This window comes from Dasypus novemcinctus, chromosome 27 (assembly GCF_030445035.2).
Source record: "Dasypus novemcinctus isolate mDasNov1 chromosome 27, mDasNov1.1.hap2, whole genome shotgun sequence".
In the NCBI taxonomy this organism is placed as follows: Eukaryota; Metazoa; Chordata; class Mammalia; order Cingulata; family Dasypodidae; genus Dasypus; species Dasypus novemcinctus.
The window spans coordinates 9,182,692-9,203,573 of record NC_080699.1 but is presented as its reverse complement, the minus strand read 5'-3'; the positions used below and the strand labels follow the sequence as shown (position 1 = coordinate 9,203,573).

Here is a 20,882-nt window from a genome sequence, read left to right as displayed (position 1 = left end):
GTGGCCTAAGCAGTTGAGTGCCTGCCTCCCACATGGGAGGTCCTGGGTTCAGTTCCCAGTGCCTCCTGAAGAAGATGAGCTGATGCAACGAGCTGACAAGCAGACACAATGAGGAAGCTGATGTGGCTCAAGCAGTTGGACACCCACCTAACACATGGGAGGTCCTGGGTCCAGATCCCAGTGCCTCCTAAAGAAGACACACAGACAGAGGGCAGGTACAATGAGCAGATGCAACAAGCAGAGACAATGAACAGACTCAAGAAGCAGACACAAAAAGCATACAATGAACAGACAGGTGAGGGAGCCATCTCAGGGGGAGGGTGAAAAAAAAGTAAATCCTATTTAATCACAGAAAGTCATTAACATGTTATTTTATCTAAATTACTGCCCATTAGTCACATTTATATTGAGTACATACACCATCTACAACACTCAAGCATAAATTCTCTCTTTAGATGTGATAAATGGTTCATATGATTCTAATGAATCATTTTGAACTAGTAGTGTTAGTGTAAAAGAAGTCATACTTAAGATTTTAAATAACGTATCTAAAAACTACCAGTACTATAATACGTAATTTGTTCACAAAAATTACAGATACAACTACCCAAACACAGAAATCTGTTATTATGTGACAAATACGCAGGAAGAAATAGGAGCATACCAAGAAATTGGGAGTAAAGAAATGACAACTTAGAACTTACAAGTGAAAGCAGTTATTAGGATTCAAAAAACTCTTTTAAGATATGTCTCCCTCACTGCCACCTGTATTCTAATTTACTTAATTCTGCTGGTGAATGCTTCCCAGTTACTTAGTACTTTTAAATAGATAGATAGATAGATAGATAGATAGATAGATAGACAGACAGATAGATAGATAGATAGATAGATAGATAGATAGATAGATAGATAGATAGAAGATAGATAAATATTTAAGTAATCTAATCAATAACAAAATCTTAACAAGCAGAGACTATACAGTACAGAAAAGAGAATTCATGGACTGTTAAAAATTACCTTTGGATCAAAAGATCCTTTATTTTTGAAAAGAAGTTCCTCAACACTTTCTCTTATTTCCCTTGGAATATTTCGTGCATCAAAGGTTGCAATGTCTTCTCTCACACCTCTTTTGGCAAGGAAACTGAAAGGAAAGCATACTGTTTCAAATGAGGATAAATAAAAATTTTGCTGTCTCTGATAAAAACATCATTGCAGGGAAACAGACTTGGTCCAGTGGTTAGGGTGTCCGTCTACCACATGGGAGGTCGGCGGTTCAAACCCCGGGGCCTCCTTGACCAGAGTGGAGCTGGCCCATGCGCAGTGCTGATACGCGCAAGGAGTGCCGTGCCATGCAGGGGTGTCCCCACGTAGGGGAGCCCCACGCACAAGGAGTGCACCCCGTAAGGAGAGCCGCCCAGGGCAAAAGAAAGAGCAGCCTGCCCAGGAATGGCGCCGCCCACACTTCCTGTGCCGCTGACGACAACAGAAGCGGACAAAGAAACAAGACGCAGCAAATAGACACAGAGAACAGACAACCAGGGGAGGGGGGATAATTAAATAAATCTTTAAAATAAAAATCAATGCAGCAAACTGGTGTATGCAATACATTTTATTAGAGAAGTTGTGGTTTACGAAAGGAAGCATCATGGAGAAAACAGTTCCCATATCCCCACTTCACACACAGTTTCCCTAGTATTAACACTTTGCATTAGTGCAGTGCCTTTGTTACAACCGATGAAACAATATTATTATAATATTGTTGTGCATCCATATCTGTTGATTCGCTATCCACTGATCCAATTACAAATGAAATTACCCATGAAAAATAGGAAAATCTGGAAAATTCCAGAAATAAAAAAAATAAATGCCTAAGTTTCAAACTACACAAAGCAAGTTGAGACCGTAACAGGTGACATCCTCCAATCAGTCCGTGACTCCCCTCCCGTTGTCCCCACACCTGTGCCCCATGGAAACCTGCCTCCAGGCAGCCTCCAGGGCTCCCGCTGATGGCATTCCTCGGGTGGTATTGCAGTGCTTTTAAGAAAGCCTTTCTTTACTGTAAAAATAGCCCCAAAACACAATAGTAGTCGTTTTGGTAGTGCTTCTAAGCTTAAGAGGAGCCATGATGCACTTCCCATTAGTGAAAAAGTAAAAATTTTCTCGATACGATGGAAAAAGAAAGAAAATTGTACACAGAGATTGCCAGGTGGATGGCAAGAACGAGCCTTTGATTCGTGAAGTGATGAAGCATAAAGACAAAATCCATGCTAGTTTTTCTGTTGCACCTCAGACTGCAGTGGTCGCTGCTGCAGTCCCGAGAGGGAGCTGGTGCTCGTCTCCATCCACGGGTTCAGCTACCCATGGCAGGTCCTGGACATGCCGCCACAGTACGGGGGCCTACTGTAACACTGTCACACAGGCCGTAGTTTATATTAGGGTTCGCTGTTTCTGTTGTACAGTCTTAAGGTTTGTTTCTTTAAAATTTTTATTCTAGTAGGATATACTACCTAAAATGTCCCCTTTTACCACATTCAAGTATAACATTCAATGGTGTTAAAATATATTCACGATTTTGTACTACCATCATACCATCCCTTACCAAAACTTTTCCACTGTCCCGAAGAGAAAGTCTGTACTAAGCATTAACTCCTCATTCTTTATCCCCACTCAAGCCCCTGATAACTATGCATTCTACTTTCTGACACAATGGATATGCCTCCTTAATTATTTCTTATCAGTGAAATCATACAATATTTGTCCTTTCATGTTTGGCTTATAACACTAAACATGATGTCTTCAAGGTTTATCTATGCTGTTGCATGTATCAAAACTTCATTCTCTTTTATGGCTGAATAACATTCCATTATATGGTGTTTTTTTATAATTTATCCTGCCGCCCTGCCCTGCCTCCTGCTCTCTGTGTCTGAGTGTTCTTCTGTGTCTGCTTGTCTTCTCTTTTCATCTTCTCTTTAGGAGGTACTGGGAACTGATCCTGGGACCTCTGACATGGGAGGGAGGCATCCAATCGCTTGAACCCACCTCAGCTCCCTGGTTTGTGTGTCTCTCATTGTCTTTCCTCTGTGTCTCTTTTTCATTGCATTATCTTGCCTCAGTTCGCAGCGCAGGCCAGCTCTCCATGGTGCAGGCCAGCTTTGCTTTTAAGAGGAAGCCCTGGGAACCAAACCTGGGACCCTCCATATGATAGATGGGAGCCCAATCATTTGAGCCACATTTGCTTCCCTCCATATATGTTTATACACATTTTGTTTATCATTCAAGGACACTCGGGTTGCTTCCATCTTTTGGCAACTGAGAATAATTCTGCTATGAACATCTATTCAAGTCTCTGCTTTCAATTTTTCTTGGAATATACCTAGAAGTGAGATTGCTGGGTCACATAGTAATTCTATAATTAACTTTCTGAGGAACCACCAAACTTGTCTTCTGCAGTGACATTTTACATTCCCACCAACAAAGAATGTGTGTTATTTCTTTACATCCTCTCTGACACTTGTTACTGTGTTTTGTTTTGTTATTTTTTTAGTAGCCATTCTAGTGGATATGATGTAGTATCTCCTTGTGGTTTTGATCTGCATTTCCCTGATCACTAATGCACATTTGTATGTACTTATTAGCCATTTGTATTTCTTTGGATAAATGTCTACTCGAGTCTTTTGCCCATTTTTTAACTTGGGTTGTCTTCTGTTGTTGAGTTAGAGGATTTCCTTATATATTCTGAATATTAAACCCTTATTGGACTTAATAAATATTTTCCTCCATTTATAAATATGGTTTATAAATATTTTCTTCCATTCTGTAAGTCGTCTTTTTTACTTTCAAGATAAAGTCCTTTGATGCATAAAAGTTTTCAATTTTGATGAAGTCCCATTTATATTATCTTTTCTTTTGTTCCTTAAGCTTTGGGTGTAAAGCCTAAGAAACCATTACCTAACACAAGGTCCAGATGATGCTTCCCTATGTTTTCTTCTAGGAGACTCATGGTATTGGTTCCTATATTAGGACTTTCATCTATATTGAATTAAATTTGTAAATGTTGTGAGGGGTGGGGATACACCTTCATTCTTTTACATAATGATATCCAGTTTTCCTAGCACCAGTTGTTGAAGAGACTACTCTCTTTCCCCACTGAGTGGACTTGTCAGTTTTGTTAAAAATCATTTGACCAGGGAGCAGGTGTAGCTCAGTGGCTGAGCACCTGCTTGCATATATGGCACTCACTTACTAATTGGCACTCCCTTTACCAAAAAAATCAATTGGCCACAGGTGTGAGGATTTATTTCTGAATTCTCAGCTCAACTTCCTTGATCTATATCTCTGTCCTTGTGACAGTATTACTGTTTTGATTACTGTAGCATTAAAAGAAGTTTTAAAATTAGGAAGTGTAAGTCCTCCAATTTTGTTCTTTTACAAGATGGTTTTGGTTACTCAGGGCCCCTTACTCTTCCATGTAAATTTCATAATTAGCTTTTCCATTTCTGTAAAGAAAGGCTGTTGGAATTTTGATTAGGATTGCATTGAATCTGTTAATAATGGTGGATAGAATTGATATGCTAATAATATTTAATCTTCCAGTCCATGAACACAGAATTTCCTTCAAATTATTTAGGTCTTCTTGATTTCTTTTCATAATATTTTGTAGTTTTAGGCAGATAAGTCCTTTAAATCCTTGGTTAAATTTATTCATAGTTTTTTTAATGCTTTTAGCTGCTATTGTAAATGAATTTTTTCTTCATTTCTTCTTCATATTGTTCACTACTAGTGCATAGAAAAACTACTGATTCTTGAATGTTGATCTTGTACCCTACCAGTCTGCTGAATTCATTTGCTCTAGTAGCTTTATTATAGATAATTCATGATTTAATATAGGATTATATTAATCAGCCAAAGTATTAGTCTTTATACTATATAGAAGTATTAGTCTGGTACTTCTGCAAAGTACCAGAAATCTGTTGGCTTTTATAAAGGGTATTTATTTGGGGTAAAAGCTTACAACAAGGCCCTAAAGAGTACAACTTAAGGCTGCTTTCTTACCAAAGTCAGTTGTCACATGTTGAAGCAAAACAGCAGGCCATCTCTGCCTGGTCTCTCGGCCTTTCAGCTGCTCAGCAGCTCTGTTCTCTTCAGCTACAAACCATGAGGCAAATGGTTCATCTCTCTTCCTGAGGCTTTAGCCGTTTGAGCCTTCTCTTTTCTGCCACAAGGCAGGACTGAAATGACCAAATTCTCTCCTCTTCCATGCCTAAGGAGCTCTCTATCTTCCTGTGTGTCTTCCTAGGGAGTGTCTGTTTCTCAGCCCACCAAAGGGCGGGCCTCAACCCTGAGCCACACCCCACTGACATGGTGGAATCAAAGCCCTAATCTGAACAGGTAATTTAATCAAGACATGTCAGCTGAATCAAATGCATTTGACACCCACAGGAATGGATTAGTTTACAAACATAATCTCTCTTTCTGGGATTCATAAATAATCTCAAACTGTCACAAGGATCATGTCATCTGCAAATAGGGCAAGTTTTACTGCTTTCTTTCTTTCCAATTTGGATGCCTTTGTTTCTTTGTCTTCCCTAACGGTTCGGGCTTGAACTTCCAATATGATGTTGACTAATGGGTGACAGTGGGCTTCCTTGTCTTTTTCTTGGTCTTATTGGGAAAGCTTTCTGTCTTTCACCATTGAGTATGATGTTAGCTGTGAGTATTCATATACATTTTTTGTCATGTTGAGGAAGTTTTTTTTTATTCCGACTTGTCTAAGTGTTTTTGTCAAGAAGTGCTGAATTTTAGCCAAAGTTTTTGCTGTCAGCAAGCCGCTTCTTCGTGCAGGGCAAGTTCTGAGAGGGGAACCAGAGAAGAGCGTCCCGGTTGCGTGCTGGTTGTGGCACGTGATAGACTGGCACCAGCATACAGGCAGCCTGGGGTATGCCTGGGGCCTCTCTGCTCCCTCTGGAGCAGGGCCAGAGGCCCACAATGGGAGTACAGGCTGGCTCCACCATTAGCTTCTCCTACAGTGCTTAAAGCTGTGTTTTCTTGATTCTGCACTCACCCAGTTACTGTAACCCTTTAACTGTTTTCTGGAGTTTTCAGGAAGATGGCTCTGTCAATTTTTCCTAGTTCTTCAAATTCTGTAGGGGAACAGCAACCCTGGAGCATCTTACCCACCATCATGGTCAACCAGAAGCCCATATGCAATACTTTTAATCCATCAGTTAACATAACAGTAGGCTACTAAAAAATTTATCCTTCTATCTAGTATGGTATCTATCATTGTTACTATAGTCAACAAGGAAGAACTCTAAAGAAATGCAAAGGTCAATATAATCTGTGAATAAATTGGAATAAGTTAAATGAAAGAATTACAATCTTGGTATACTACTCATGTCCCTTTTTGTGAATGACGGGATACTCATATGCACAGGGCATGCCAATTCTTACAGAACTTTCATATCTAAACTTGGTGGAAAAAAATTCTGACTCCAATAACTGTCAGTATAAAGGTAATTTAGGGAAGTGGATGTGGCTCAACTGATAGAACATCCGTCTACCATATGGAGAGTCCCGGGTTCGATCCCCAAGGCCTCCTGACCCGTGTGGTGAGCTGGCCCATGTGCAGTGCTGCTGCACGCAAGGAGTGCCATGCCACGCGGAGGCACCCCCCCGTAAGGGTGCCCCACACGCAAGGTGTGCACCCCACAAGGAAGAGCTGCCCTGCATGAAAAAAGAGCAGTCTGCCCAGGAGTGGCTCCACACACGTGGAGTGCTGGAGCAGCAAGATGATGCAGCAAAAAAGAAACGCAGTTTCCCAGTGCCACCTGACAATGCAAGCAGACACATAAGAACACACAGCAAATGGACACAGAGAGCAGACAATTGAGGGGGGAAGGGAGAAGGGGAGAAAAATACATAAAATAAATCTTTAAAAAAAAAAGGTAATTTAAAGGACTACTTTTTTTTTAATGTAACATTAAAAATAAAAGAAAAAAGAAAAATAAATTTAAAAAAATAAAAAATAAAGTACTACTTTGACAAAAACCTCCTCTCCCATGCTCAGATTTGAAAAGGTCTCTTTACTATTAACCTAAATCCTAAACTGGAATTTAATATCAGCACAAACCATAACACCACTGTTTTAATGTGAAACACAATTTGATAATACTCTGCCTTTCCTCATTTAGTTCACACTTTTTTCATTTCTTTCTCTCTTTCTCTCTCTCTCTCTTTCCCCCAAGAATGAAAGAATTTTTTAGAATAGTAACTACTTTCTTCATCAATAAATCGCAGTAAATCACATTGCTTTGTTACATGTAAGGGCCAAATAAAAAATTAAATATATATTGAGACATCCTTAAAGATTTTATGATATCCTTTTCTCCTCTTTTAACACTATTAACAATCACTTATAGAGAAAGGAATATATAAATTTTGACATACAATTTTATCAAACACCTTGAAATTTCTGGGCAAAATGTATAACCAAATTTTCAGATGCAGTTTTCAGTTTGATAAACAATGTTAGAAATATTTTAAACCATGAAAGAATGTGTATTTCATAGCTGAAATGAAATCTTTCAAAAATTCAAAACTTACCTTTTCATGCTCACCCAAGATGTATCGAAGATACCCATCAACCTTAAGACTCCTTCAAGAATGTCTCTGATTACATCAGGTGGCATGCGTAGTGAACGAATTTCTGAAAGAGATTCTGGCTTAATGTTTCCGACTGCTAGTTTAGCTTCATTAACTAGAGGCTAAAACAGAAAAAGGACATTTTAACTTTTAAATTGTGAAAAAAAATCTTTAATGATTTATTAATATTTATTGTCATTTATCAAAATGACTTTATTTACTAACACCCTCTCCAAATACAAAAATGTTTTAAAGCACACAAAGTACAAAATGTTTAAGTTGAAAAAGAAAGAGTTCTTGTCACCACAGCTGCTGATATCAGGAAAACCTAATTTATTTTGGGACAATTAACTATTTTCAAGAAGCTCTTTGTATTCTAAGATTAGTTGGTTAATTTAGTGAAGTTCAAACAAAAAGAGCTTAAAGGCTTGCTTTAACTTAGCTACAACATATTTTTTTCCTTATACAATCAAAACAATATGGTTCAGTGAAAACAAAGATTATTTTTAATAATCATCAGTTAATTCACATGCTTTTCCTAGCAGGCTTTCCTTCCTGTCCTCTTTCACAAATAATATTCTGGTTGAATGTAATATCATTTGATAATACTATTAGAAAATAACTTCATTTCCAAACAGTATTTAAAATCCTAGATATACCTGGTAAAATGTAAATGGCTTTTAAAATGTTTCTTTTTACTTACCTGTACTTCTTTTAACTCATCATCAATTTTATTTTTCCTTTCTTCAATTTTAACAACTTCTTCTGCTATTTTGTGCTTTAGTCTTTCAAGTTCTGTCTTTTGCTCACTGGCATCCTATAGGATATTTAAATAACATTGCAAGCAATTTTAATGCACTCAATATTTAAAAGCATGATATCAAAAATATAACTCATTTTAAAATAACATTTTCTAAATATTGATGTTCCAGTATTAATTTTTGAATCTATAACAAGAGATTCTAAATTTCCTAAGAAATCGATGATATATTTTACTCCATATTTACTATCAGAAGGATTTCTGTTTTATTGTTTTGTATTTTTTTTCTGGTTAGTAAAACAATAAATGCTTACTATGTTAAATTCAAGAAAGTCATAAATGCATAATTTAGAAAAATAATAATATTACATGTTTAACACTTGAAAAAATCCAGGGAGGTCAGTACTATCACTAGATTCATTTCATAAATGAGGGAACTGAAAATAAATGTGTTAGAGTCTTAAAACAGAGATTAAGTAGTGTATTAGAAGTCTGTGTTTCTATATTTTTATAGAAGACAAATTCAACTGAAATCATGGTAATTAATAATATGATGGCAAATAACAGAAGAATTGAGTAAAGACTCAAAGAACACTAAATTATATATTAACGTCACATGACCTCTGCTCAGGAATGCAAAAAATCAAGGGTGTCAAATCTAACATATATAAAAAACACTTCAATATTATTAATGTTTTCATTTGGTCTCTATATACTAATTGAAAACCAAAGAGAAAATGCTTCCAGAAACACTCTTAAGAATTCTTACAACAGCAATTCTCAACTATTTTGTAATCATTCAGGGACTTTAAAACTACCAATGCCTGGAGTCCTACTGCCAGAGACGAGGCGTTTGACCTGGGTGCATCCTTCACTCAGAGCCGTAAAGACTCCCAGGTGGTTTCAACCTGCAGACAAAACCAGCAGCTGAACCAGTGCTCTCTTCAGGAACCTTACACAGCAGCTCAATTGGGCTTTTCTCTGTTCCACAAGCATTCCAACCTTTGCATCTCTGCTGCCACTTCTCAGTGGGAAAGCTCTTCTCTCACCTCCACACATCAAAATCTTCCTTGAAGACTAGCTCAAGTGTTCTTTCTTTTATTGACCTACTCTTCCAATTGGAAGTTTTTCATGTTCTGAGTCTTACAGCATTTAATTTGTATTTTCCTTCTGCCACAGAGTTGCAAGCTTTGTAAGGTGAACAGTTTGGTATTTGAGCTGTCTCTACAAACAGAATCCTTTATAAAATACCAATCAGAAGTGTCTACTACTTATATTTAAGCAGAATTATATTACAATATGAGAAGCCTAGTTATTCTTCTGGGCCTATGATAGGCAATACAATTAGCTTCAGTCTTAGAAACACCTCTTTTCAGACCAGCTCCCCCAAAAGATTAACAATTTACATTAGTAATGTACACTAGCCTAAGAGTATAAGGCACATAGTCTTGTATATTTTCCTTTTAAAAATACACAACTATCAATAATGTAATCATTTACCTAGCTTTTACTTTTCCAATATTTGAAAGTACTCTTATAAGATAAAGAATATTTGACAGATTTTTTAAAACAATGGTTTACTTCTTTAAATTGATGTTTATCTTAATTTGGTACCATAATGCTTGAGAAAGTAATTACGCTAGAGTTCTGCAGTTTGAAAATTACATTTGCATCTCTGATGTATTATTTACCAGATCAGATAGTCAATAAAATTATCTCAGAAACACTGAATGTGTCCATAATCATCAATTATCTGGAAATGTTATTTGCTTTTGAAAATTCCCCATATGCCAATGGACATGATTTTGGCTTATCAAGTAAAATCTTCTTTTATATCTTTCAAGTCAGGCCACATGACCCCTTGTGAAGTTCACAATAGACAAGATCCCTCCCAAACTCAGATTTTCAATGAAGATTAACAGTCATAAAAAGAAAGCCTATTTTGTGAATAATTGAGAAAAAAGCAATCATATAGGAAAAGAGAAATAATAAAACAAATTCAGAAAAAGAAGAGTTCATAAAATACCTTCTAAACGTTAAGTAGAGATACTGCAATGATGAAACAAAAATATTACCAAAAAGAAACATACAGAGGTGAAAAAAAAAAATCTCTTGAGAAATAACAATATAATAAAAAGAAATGAAAAACTCAATAGAAGAGTTATGAGTTGAGAAAATTTTGAAGTAGAGAAAAAAAAAAAACTAAATATAAGAAAATTAGAGAATTAGACCAAGAAATCCAAAGTCAAATAATAATTCTAAAAAGTGAGAACAGAGAAAATGGAAAAGGAATTATCCATACAATAATTTGAGGAGATTTTCCAGATCTTAAGGAGGTAAGTTTTTAGGTGGAAAGAGCCCACATGTTGTCCGACTCAGTGGATAAAAACAGAACTAAACCATGGCAGGTCGTCATAACTTTCAGAACACTAGAAACCAAGTTCTAAAAGATTTCAAGGAGGAAAACACAGGCCACCTGAGAAGCACCAGTAAGTGAAATGACCGACTTTCCCAATCACAGTAACAGAAGCTAGAAGAAAACATGTTCCTGTCTAGAGCACGACTGCCAGAGCCCAAGCAATCGAGTGCCTGGGGAGAATGTTCCTGTATGGGAGATCTCAAAGCTTCTCTCCGGCGCATCCTTCCTCAAGACGCCGCTGGGGACAGGTTCAACTGAAACACGGGGGTAAACCAGGAAGGTGGTGACGCGAGATCGCAGGACAACTACTGCGTGTCAGGCAAAGAGGGCAGCCAGCCAGGCTGAAGCAGGTCAGGAGGCTCCTAGTTTAGACAAGCAACATTTTTTTAAATCCTCACAGGCGAAAATGTCATTTGTCACACTCACTGACCATCGGGCAGGGCCTCCCTAACGTTCACATTCGTCCGCTCCCTCCCCCGTTACCTGCATTGATACTGTGATCTCTTGAAGGGCAGCATCAGCCTCGTCTTGCTTAGTCTTAAGTAAGACACTTTGCTCTCCAGCTCTTCTGTTCAGTTCATCCACAAGAGCTTTAGCTTCATTTAGTTTAGACACACCAGCCTACATTCAAAAAATATTGATTGGAAATATTAAAAAAGGACTTTTATGCAGACCATAATAAATACAGCCCTCAAGAACGAATCAGACAAAAATGTAAATGTGAACCTATAAAACAGTAAGTGGACTTAGGGTTTTTCCTATTGCTAATTATAATGATTTATTCAACTGTATTCCCATTAAGATAAACAAAAGGCTCCAAAAAGATTTTAAAGGAAAACAGATTTTAAAGTATCACAGCAAAGCTGAACAAATCCACACCTATTCGATAGCCTAAACACTGGGTTTTTTACCCGCTACATTAGATGACAGAAAACAGACAGCAAAGGAAAACTCAATAACTGTGTCCCAGTTTTCAGCCACATTGGCTAGGCATAAAGAACTCAAGGGTCACTCTTTTTAAGCTGGACATGACTTGCTTTTGCCTCCCCTTCACCCACCTTTCTCATAGGAGACCACCTCACACATGGGCCTGGCAGGCTGTCATTCAAAATGGCCTCCCTGCTCTCTGGGTGGTCTTTTGAACCTGGCAGGGCCATTATGAGATCCCACCCCACTCCTGACCACGAATAGTCCAAGGAGTGAACATGAAAAGCATTCCCTTTCTTCTATAATATCCCTCGGGTATTTGTCACCTAACAAATCAGAAGATTCAGGCAAAAAGAGCAAAGTATTCATGAGATTTACTCAGCAGCCACACAGAAGTCAGACAAGATAAGTGCATTGTATCTAACGCACTCACACACAATGACCGCTGACCCGCAATTCAGCGAGTTTAAGAAATTTACCCATATCAGGAAATTAACCCTCCCACTAGCAGGTATAGTTACTGGCTACTACCCATGAAAGTTGATTATTAGAAAGAAGGATAAAGATAATTATGTCAATAAAATTCATCCTAGTTTATTAATCTAATGAAGAGAAGCTAGAACTCTGGAGTGGAAATGCTCTATGACAATTTCTGAGGCTGGGATTCTAATGCCACATTTAAGTTTAATTTCTATAATTATAGGAATACAAAAAGAAAAATGTTCAGAATGTACTAAGTGGAGTTACATGGGTAAGAACATTACTTTATAAAATGTAATTTTAATTGTGGAGGTCATTATACAGCATAACCTTAGATACTATCTCTTAATTAAGAATAACAGTATTTCTGAATTTCTAAAAATGCTCTAATGTGAAGAGTACTCTTAATAGCAGCACAAATTATCAAAAGCACATAAATGCCATCCAGTGAAGAAAAGGAATAATATTATTGAACTGAAAAAATTCATTACTATACTCTACTGGGCAATATGGACAGGTAAAGTAAGACATTACCAAGGCATTTCACACAGTACAAAATTTACTCATATTAAATATGTGCCATGGGCAACATGGCATTGTGATTTACATAATCCTTCTTTCCTATACACAGATAAAATAATACAAAATTATCAATATTTTACCTGCAAATGACTTTGTCTTTTTAGTAATTCCTTTTTCTTGCTGCTACTAATGGCAGAATACACACGTAAAAAGGTCATATATCTACTTGGTGTTGCACCATATGCTTTACAAGACTCATGAATTAATAAAAACAATTTTAGAAAATCAGGATCCACTAGAAATATAAAATAAGAATGACTTAGTATATGATATTAAGGATTAGTGAAAATAATCTTAACTCTATTTCGTACCAGATACTTCCATTATATATATATGAATATGATACATATTTTTACTTAAATAGGCACACATATTCCTAGACATCTATTCACAGCTTCTATTTTCCTTAGGAAGGATGAATTACTTAGTTTCAGTGGTCTCTAAAATTCCACTGTTATATATTGTTCCTGAATATTTTTATTGCTATAAAACAGACAAATCTACAAGTTGTCATTACATAAATATAAATTGGGACAACACAGCACATGTAATTCAAAAAGTAAGTTCAATAAAATCTGACTGAATGGAAAAGAGATACCAAGGCAAATAACATCCACACCCATTTGACACAGGGAGAAACAGGAAGTCAAGCCAAAGAAATTAAAGGTAAGTTTACCATAGATGCACTATATCCATGGCCCAACACATCACCTTCCTCCCACCCCTGCAGTCTATCTCCCAATGAATAAATGAATCAGAGGAGTTTCCCAAGCCAGAACCCAGAGGAATGCCGCTGGCTCGCGTCCTCCCTGGACCCATGGCACTGCCGCTGAGCCCCGCCAGGTGCCTCCACGTGGCCCCACGGCAGTCCCTCTTACTCTTCCTACCTCCTCCCTGGTTCAGCCCTTCACCATGTCTCTCTTAGATTACAGAAAGAGTCAATTGCTTTCAGTTTCTCCCTATACCAATATATTTGCTATTAACTGAAAGAAAAAAGTGGACCCAGAGATTTGTTTCTAAAACAAGACTCTGATTATATCTGTTTAAATATTCTAATAACCCCAGATCGCTCCCAAGCTAGAATCCAAATTCCTTAGCAGGACACAGGAGGCTCTTCCTTACCCAGCCCCCCCCCCCACCCGTTCCCCTTCGTCTAGCACTCCACCATTTATATATCCTAAGTTGCAGCCTTAGGCTATGTACAGTTCTATGAAAATAGCTGTTTGACTTCTTTCCCTAAGCCTTTTCCAAGGTTCTCCCTCTGCCCAAAATGCACTTTCCCAAAGGTCATGTCATTTCCTATAGACCAGTTAGAGGCTTCACTTTACAATGCACTTCATTTAAACCTTTACCATCACTTATCTTGCTGTATCAGAACTGTATGTTTATAATAACAACTTGTGTTATCACTGGACTGTAAGCTATTTTGTTATCTTTAGTATTTAGCCCAGTACCTAATATAAAATAAATATTTGGTGATTGAATGGTTAGACGAATGAACAAGCTATGGCATAAAAACAAAGGTCATATTCTAAATTAACTTTGAGTAGGAGAAAACCATGGGAATGTTATAGCTAAGAAAAACTGTGTCCTAACTCAAAGAATACCATAATTTCTTATAAAAATTGAGTTCAATAACCTATCTAAGTGGTAAGTTAATATGAAAAGTTTTAGGCTACTAACAAACGACTCTAACAATAGAAGTAGACCCTTCATATCATTTAGACCATAAAATTAATTTTTAATTTCTTTAATTCTAACAATAGATTCTTTGTTGAGTCCTATATGAAATGACATAAACATTATTATACAAATAAAGGCTTTAAAATTTATCTAACTTTGTTACATTTAAGATTGTTCAAATTCGTAATCATCATGACTCTTTAATGAACCTATAACTTTATGAAAATGCCATTATCTCACCAATAAAAATCAGATAAAAGCAATTTCATCAAAATACTACCTGAATTTTTTTTCTTCTCTTCTTTTCTTTTTTTTTCGCTATATTTTTCTTCAGCACTTATTTCACTGAATAACATTTCAGGTATCTAAAATATGAAGAGCACTACTTTAAACCTCAAAACAAGGAAATAAAGTTTAAATAAATTCAGTATCAGAGGTAAAAAAAAAACTTTAACATGAAAAAAAGTATTATTGACTGTACTTTTCTTCTAGGATTCTTTCCAGACTAACAGAAAAAAAATTAGCACTGTCAATCTTGAGAAGATATTATTTTTGAGACAACATTTTGACATACGTGAACCATTAACTAATTGCAAATTAATAGTTCATAGGGAAAAGGCCCAACACCTCTCTCTAAGGGTCTCTGCCCAGGAACCTCTCCTCACAGATACCCCCACAAGAATGTCAACTCTCAGAGGGTAGAGGCTTTTGTCTGTCCTCTGCTGTACCCAGCATACAGGACAGGGGCATACAGAGAGTACCCATTATACCTTTCCTCTTCTTTATCTACTTCCTGAGACCCAACTAAAATACCATCTCATCTGTAAAACCCCCTCCATTATCCCAAATTACACTCTTTCCACTGAACCATGACAGACATTTTTCTGTACTTCTATTATAAAAATTCAAATAGATAAGTGATTGAGTATATATGTATATCATTCAAAGAGACTGTTGGAAATTATTATTTATTCAAATGAAGAAACATAAGAGGTTTCCATAAAAATGGTGCTGAGTTCACATAACATTCATCCTCCCTCCAAACACAGCACAGAAGTACTAGACTTTTTTTAAAAAAGGATTTTAAAAACCTAAAAATTAAAGTATTTCTAAAATTCTTGGTATGATGTCTTTTATTATACACTAGTTGGCCAATAGGCTAGGTAATTAAAGGCATAAGATTTTAAATTATGATAAATATCTCTGTGCTCCTTAATTAAGAACACAATCTTCAACCCAAAATTCTATACCCAACTAAACTATGATACAGGAATCAGAAGAAAATAAATATGATTTCAAATATACCAGAGATATTAAATGCCATAGTTAAGTTAATGTTATAATAAACATTAAGGAATTGTTGTGAAAATTCAATAACATCAAAAAGAAAATGTGCTATTTTTTCATTTCTATATTTAAATAATGTTGAACTTACTTTCTTCATACTGCTATCGGACCAACCCTCCATCCACAATACCTGGCACTTCTTATGCAAAGCTGGATTACTCTCACAGTTTATTATGAAATTTAAATTTGCAGAATCCATTATCAAGACAATATGCAAGTTTTGTTGAATTCCTAAAATAAATAAGAAAATTATAATCATGGAAACTTACAATAATAATAGATTCACATTTGGGAAATCTATATGTAGTTTGGTTTCATGATATTAAATTTTCTGAAATGGAATAGTAGAAGCCGTTAATTTAAAAAAAGCAAGCTATCACATGGAATTATGTTATGATTTTTATTTTGGTTAAATAAAACGTGTGAGTCAGTATGTGTATTTGCATATGCTATGAAAAAAGATCGAAAAGGATATTCAGGAAAGAGATAAGGTGTGATTCTTGCCTAACTTTTCACTTATCTCAATTTTAGATTTCTACAATATACATACAGTTGCTTCTGCAAAAATAAAAGGTTTTTAACTTTTAAAATACTATAGAGTTTGGAACAATAGTTCAATAATTCTCTGAGAAAGTAATTAGTAAAGTAGGTAGTAATTTTACCACAAGAAAACAAAGGAAGCCAGGTAAATAATCAGAAGAACATTACAATAGTTTTATCTTTCCCCTTTGCTATAATTCTTGTTAAAATGCTTTCCTTATAGGCTAGCCTATATGCATGCTATTTGTTACTTTCTAAAATCTCCAGGAAAAAAAAAAGCATAAATTACCAATGGATACAAGATATGAGATACCTTTGACTCTAAAGAGGAAATAAGGCAAATTAAATGGCATTTATTTCACATGAACCAGAGTTTTAACTTGAATCATGAGTTCTCTGTCACTTACTATATGTGAAGTAATTGAAGACTGGTCCAAAAAAGCCATCCTGCGAAGCCTGGTCTTTAAGAGGCAACAACAAGGGCTCTAATTCTTCAAGAGTATAGAGTCCGGGAACTTCACCTACAGAAGAACATTACTTTTCTTTTGAATTACATACACGATGCTGTTTTGATTTTATGTTACATTATATGCCCTTAATCGTTCTTTCATTCAAAAAATACAGGAACCCAACACCTCTCCAGGGACGACTCACAAATCTGCATCTGTAGCTTCACTTTTCTCTGTCAATCGAATCTCACAGAGGGAGAGAAAACTTACTATCTGTGATAAAATTCAGACTCTAAAGAATGGCCTTCGAGGTAGTTAATATGATAACTAGCTAGCTGTCTGCCTTCCCAGGTTCTTCTCCCACCCTCTCATACAACATCTTGTTTTCTAGCCTTCATGAACTTCTTGGTGGTCCATAAATTAACAAAACATTTGCCAATAACTATCTGTTACACTGGTATATTTGTACTTTCCTGGAAATTATAAGATTAGGTAAAAACTCCTTTGCTACACATCCAGAGCACTAAAATCATGTAGGCCCCTCACAGTCTGATCTCTACTTTTTTTTAGGCTCAACTCAGAGGTACCAGCCCCTCTCCCAAGTGTGCACATATTGAAACATTTGCACACATAAGTCTGCTTTATAAGACCTTCTAGAAATTTTAGCAAAAACAAGATGCTTTTGATCCATTAAACTAAACTTAGCAAAGAATGTCAGCTCTATTTATATACTATACACTTTAGAGTAAGAATTTGAAATAGAAAAAAAAGAGACAAAGACTTATGAATACTTTATCCACAAAGAAGCTACTAAAATTTAACTTTACTTGTGCTTTTTGAAATTATATCTTGATAATAAAGACCGATTTATCTTGATATTATAATTATTGGGTTTATGTTTATCTGATGTTGCTTTCACATACAAAAACTGTGTGTGTAGCCGACCTGCCAGGTGTCTCAGTCAAAATGAACAATGTCTCCATCTAGTGGCAAAATACGCAATATGCAGTGGAATGCACTCCTTAAAAATCCAGAGAGGTTATTATATCAAATGGCCAGTAACATTCCATACCTGTTCAAGCACTATAATTTTAATTTGAAAGCTGTTATCCCGTACCTCTTTAAGAGAAATTCATCTACCACATGTCTAACCAAAGTTCTAGTCTGTATCTTTCATTTGAGCACTAAGGTGCATATACCACATACTATAAATTAAATGTTTTCTTTAACCTCAGCTATTAAATTCTGAAGAAAAGACTATTTCCCCTCAGCCTAGCATGACAACAAACAATGATTTAATAAATACTGAGCTGAACATGAGCTTTATATAGCTTTATCCTCAGCCCCCCTGCAATGGAACCACCCAGACAGTTTGGAAGTAGGCTTTTAACCAGGTTTATCTTTTTACCTAAATAACAAAATACTCTTGGCCCAAGTTTAAAGCTAAGCTACTTCATACCAATCCTACCAACAGCGATTATTTATTATGAAGAGGTTCTAGTAAATCTAGTAAGTTCTTCAGAAAGGACTTCCCCCGTGAAAGCAGGAACAGGTCAGGCTCTGGAGCCGCAGGGGAAGCCGGCCGTGCTGGGGGAGGAGCCAGGGCAGCAGGGGCTAAGCCCAGAGCTCTTCACGATGCAGGCAGCTTCCTTACTCAAACTGCACAGAATCAACTAGGAAGCCTTCATACAACGAGCAGGTGCTACTGCCACCCCCACCCCGAGATTCTGATTTAACGGGTTTGGGATAGTAGCAAAGAATTAGGTTTTTATTGTTTTCGTTTTTAATTCCCCAGGTGATGCCAATGTGCAACCAGGGTTGAGAAACACTGGGGAGTAGAAATGGATCTAGTGCTTGATAGTATATCTCAGAAAAACAGACTCAGTTGAGTGAGGCAAAATGGAAGAAAGATGTCCAAACAATAAGTCTTGAAAAGCAAAACCATAAAATTCAGCAAATACAGAAAGCTCACTTATTGGTCAAAAATTTCTAATATATTCCTCTTTCAAATGATATTTTTCTATCATGCAGATGCATAGTAAAAGTACTTACAAGTCCCTTTATTCCTTAAAAATAATTTTAATTTTTCTCTAAAAAAATGAGGGAGCAGATGTGGCTCAAGTGGTTGAGCACCTGCCACACACATGGGAGGTCCCAGGTTCAGTTCCCAGTGCCTCCTGAAAAAGACAAAAACAAATAACAAGCAAAATAAATTTTAAAAACCAACTCAGGGAAGCTGATGTGGCTCAGTGGTTGAGCACCAGCTTCCCACACATGAGGTCTCAGGTTTCATCTCCAGTCCCCGGTACCTCAAAAAAAAGAAAGAAATTACATGCTACTTGAAATTTGTTCTATTCAACTAAAGAAAAAGCATGTGATGAGACTGTATAACACAGACAGTCCTATGGTGGAATATGGACTGTGGTTAAAGGTTTCACAACAGTGCAAGGTGCTGGTGGTGAGGTGATGTACAGGAGCCCTGTATGATGATATGCAAGTTCATTTTGTAAGTTCACAACTTTTCCTATACACTTATTGTTTATGTATTCCATGTATGAATGATATAGTTCAATAAAAAAAATTTTTAATGAAACTAAAAAGGGTTAATTCTAGCAACTCTGCTATTAAAAATATTTTTAAAAAAGTATGTGCATTTTTTCAGGTTAATGAATACAAATATGTTCCAAATATACGAAATGTGAAATTCCATGTATCTTTAATATATCTGTATTCATACATTCATACTAAGGTCTACCATAATTTATTCAACCATTCAAAAACTGATGGAAAGTGAGATTCTATCAAATTAAAAAAATAATAAAACTGCAAATATTTCAAATTATGCTATTTATTTCGTAACACACTGGCTCTTTTATTTCAGTAGGTTAAATTCCTACTGATAATAGATTTGCTAAGTCAAAAGGTATGGCACATATTTTAATTAGTACTGGTTGATAACTTTCCCAAAAGGATGGGACCAAAAACAGTCCCATCAAAAGTGTTACAAATGGGGAACAGATGTGGCTCAAGCACTTAGGTGCCCATCTCCCACATGGGAGGTCCCAGGTTCGGTTCCTGGTGCCTCCTAAAGAAGACAAGCTGACACAATGAGCAGACAATGAGCAGATACAATAAGCAGAGACTATGAACAGACCATGAGCAGACACAGAAAGGAGAAAATGAGCAGACAAATGAGGGAGCCATCTCGGGGTGGGGGCGAGTGTATGCCTGGGGGAGCAGATACAGCTCAAGTGGTTGAGCACCTGCTTCCCATGTACGAGGTCCTGGGTTCAATCCCTAATACCTCTAAAAAGAAAAGAGAATACAAATGAGCCCATTTTTCTGCTCACTCACCAATGTTGGCTATTAACAATCCTTTGCATATAATTCCTCAATCTCCTGATTTTATAAAAATGGAGGTTCTCAATTCTCCTGCCTTGACCATGTCTAATCCCACATCATCTCAGTAAGAACTATACCAAAAGGTCTCGAAAACACAAGTTAATTTTATACATCATTTTACTTGAGTAATTTTTGCATTATTACTTTTATTTTCTTTGCATAGAAGCCACTGACTTGCCTGAAGACAAAAGGCTATTGATCATCTCCAAAAATGTTGGATGTACAAACTGGTAATCCTCAAGGAGTAAAACTACCTGTTGTGCTTCAACACCTGCAAGATGCAGCACCTGCTCAATGAGAAAAGTACTTTTTAATGCCTTTGAAGAATTGTTGTACAGTCAAAAATTATCATAATGTATATATACCATGCCATATTACCACGAATTTATTTATATATTTGATTCAAATATATATATTTCAGTAACCAAAACTAAAATCAATCGTCAGCCATGTAGTTTGAAAAGTAAATCTAATCCATAGATAAATACAAAAAAAAAAGGGGGGGAGGAATTAAGTATTTTACAGCTAGAATATTAAAACAAAAGTTAGAAGATCACTTTAATATATATCCACAATATTTCCTATTTAAAAATTCCATCCTTTTGTTTATCTTGTATGTACCTATAACATCCCACAATTTCTACCTGGGGTC

General features: G+C 36.3%; 1 protein-coding gene across 1 annotated transcript in view; it reads right to left on the bottom strand.

The window, feature by feature from the left end:
- Positions 1 to 20,882, bottom strand: part of DYNC2H1 (dynein cytoplasmic 2 heavy chain 1) — a 339,886-nt gene that overhangs the window by 222,882 nt on the left and 96,122 nt on the right. Inside the window, exons 50-58 of the mRNA XM_058289227.2 lie at positions 20,409 to 20,517; positions 16,787 to 16,900; positions 15,928 to 16,070; positions 14,773 to 14,857; positions 12,890 to 13,044; positions 11,304 to 11,441; positions 8,345 to 8,458; positions 7,603 to 7,763; positions 1,018 to 1,141 (exon numbers count right to left, since the gene is read on the bottom strand). Of these exons, the coding sequence (XP_058145210.1) occupies positions 1,018 to 1,141; positions 7,603 to 7,763; positions 8,345 to 8,458; positions 11,304 to 11,441; positions 12,890 to 13,044; positions 14,773 to 14,857; positions 15,928 to 16,070; positions 16,787 to 16,900; positions 20,409 to 20,517 (1,143 nt within the window). The remainder of the gene's footprint in view (positions 1 to 1,017; positions 1,142 to 7,602; positions 7,764 to 8,344; positions 8,459 to 11,303; positions 11,442 to 12,889; positions 13,045 to 14,772; positions 14,858 to 15,927; positions 16,071 to 16,786; positions 16,901 to 20,408; positions 20,518 to 20,882) is intronic.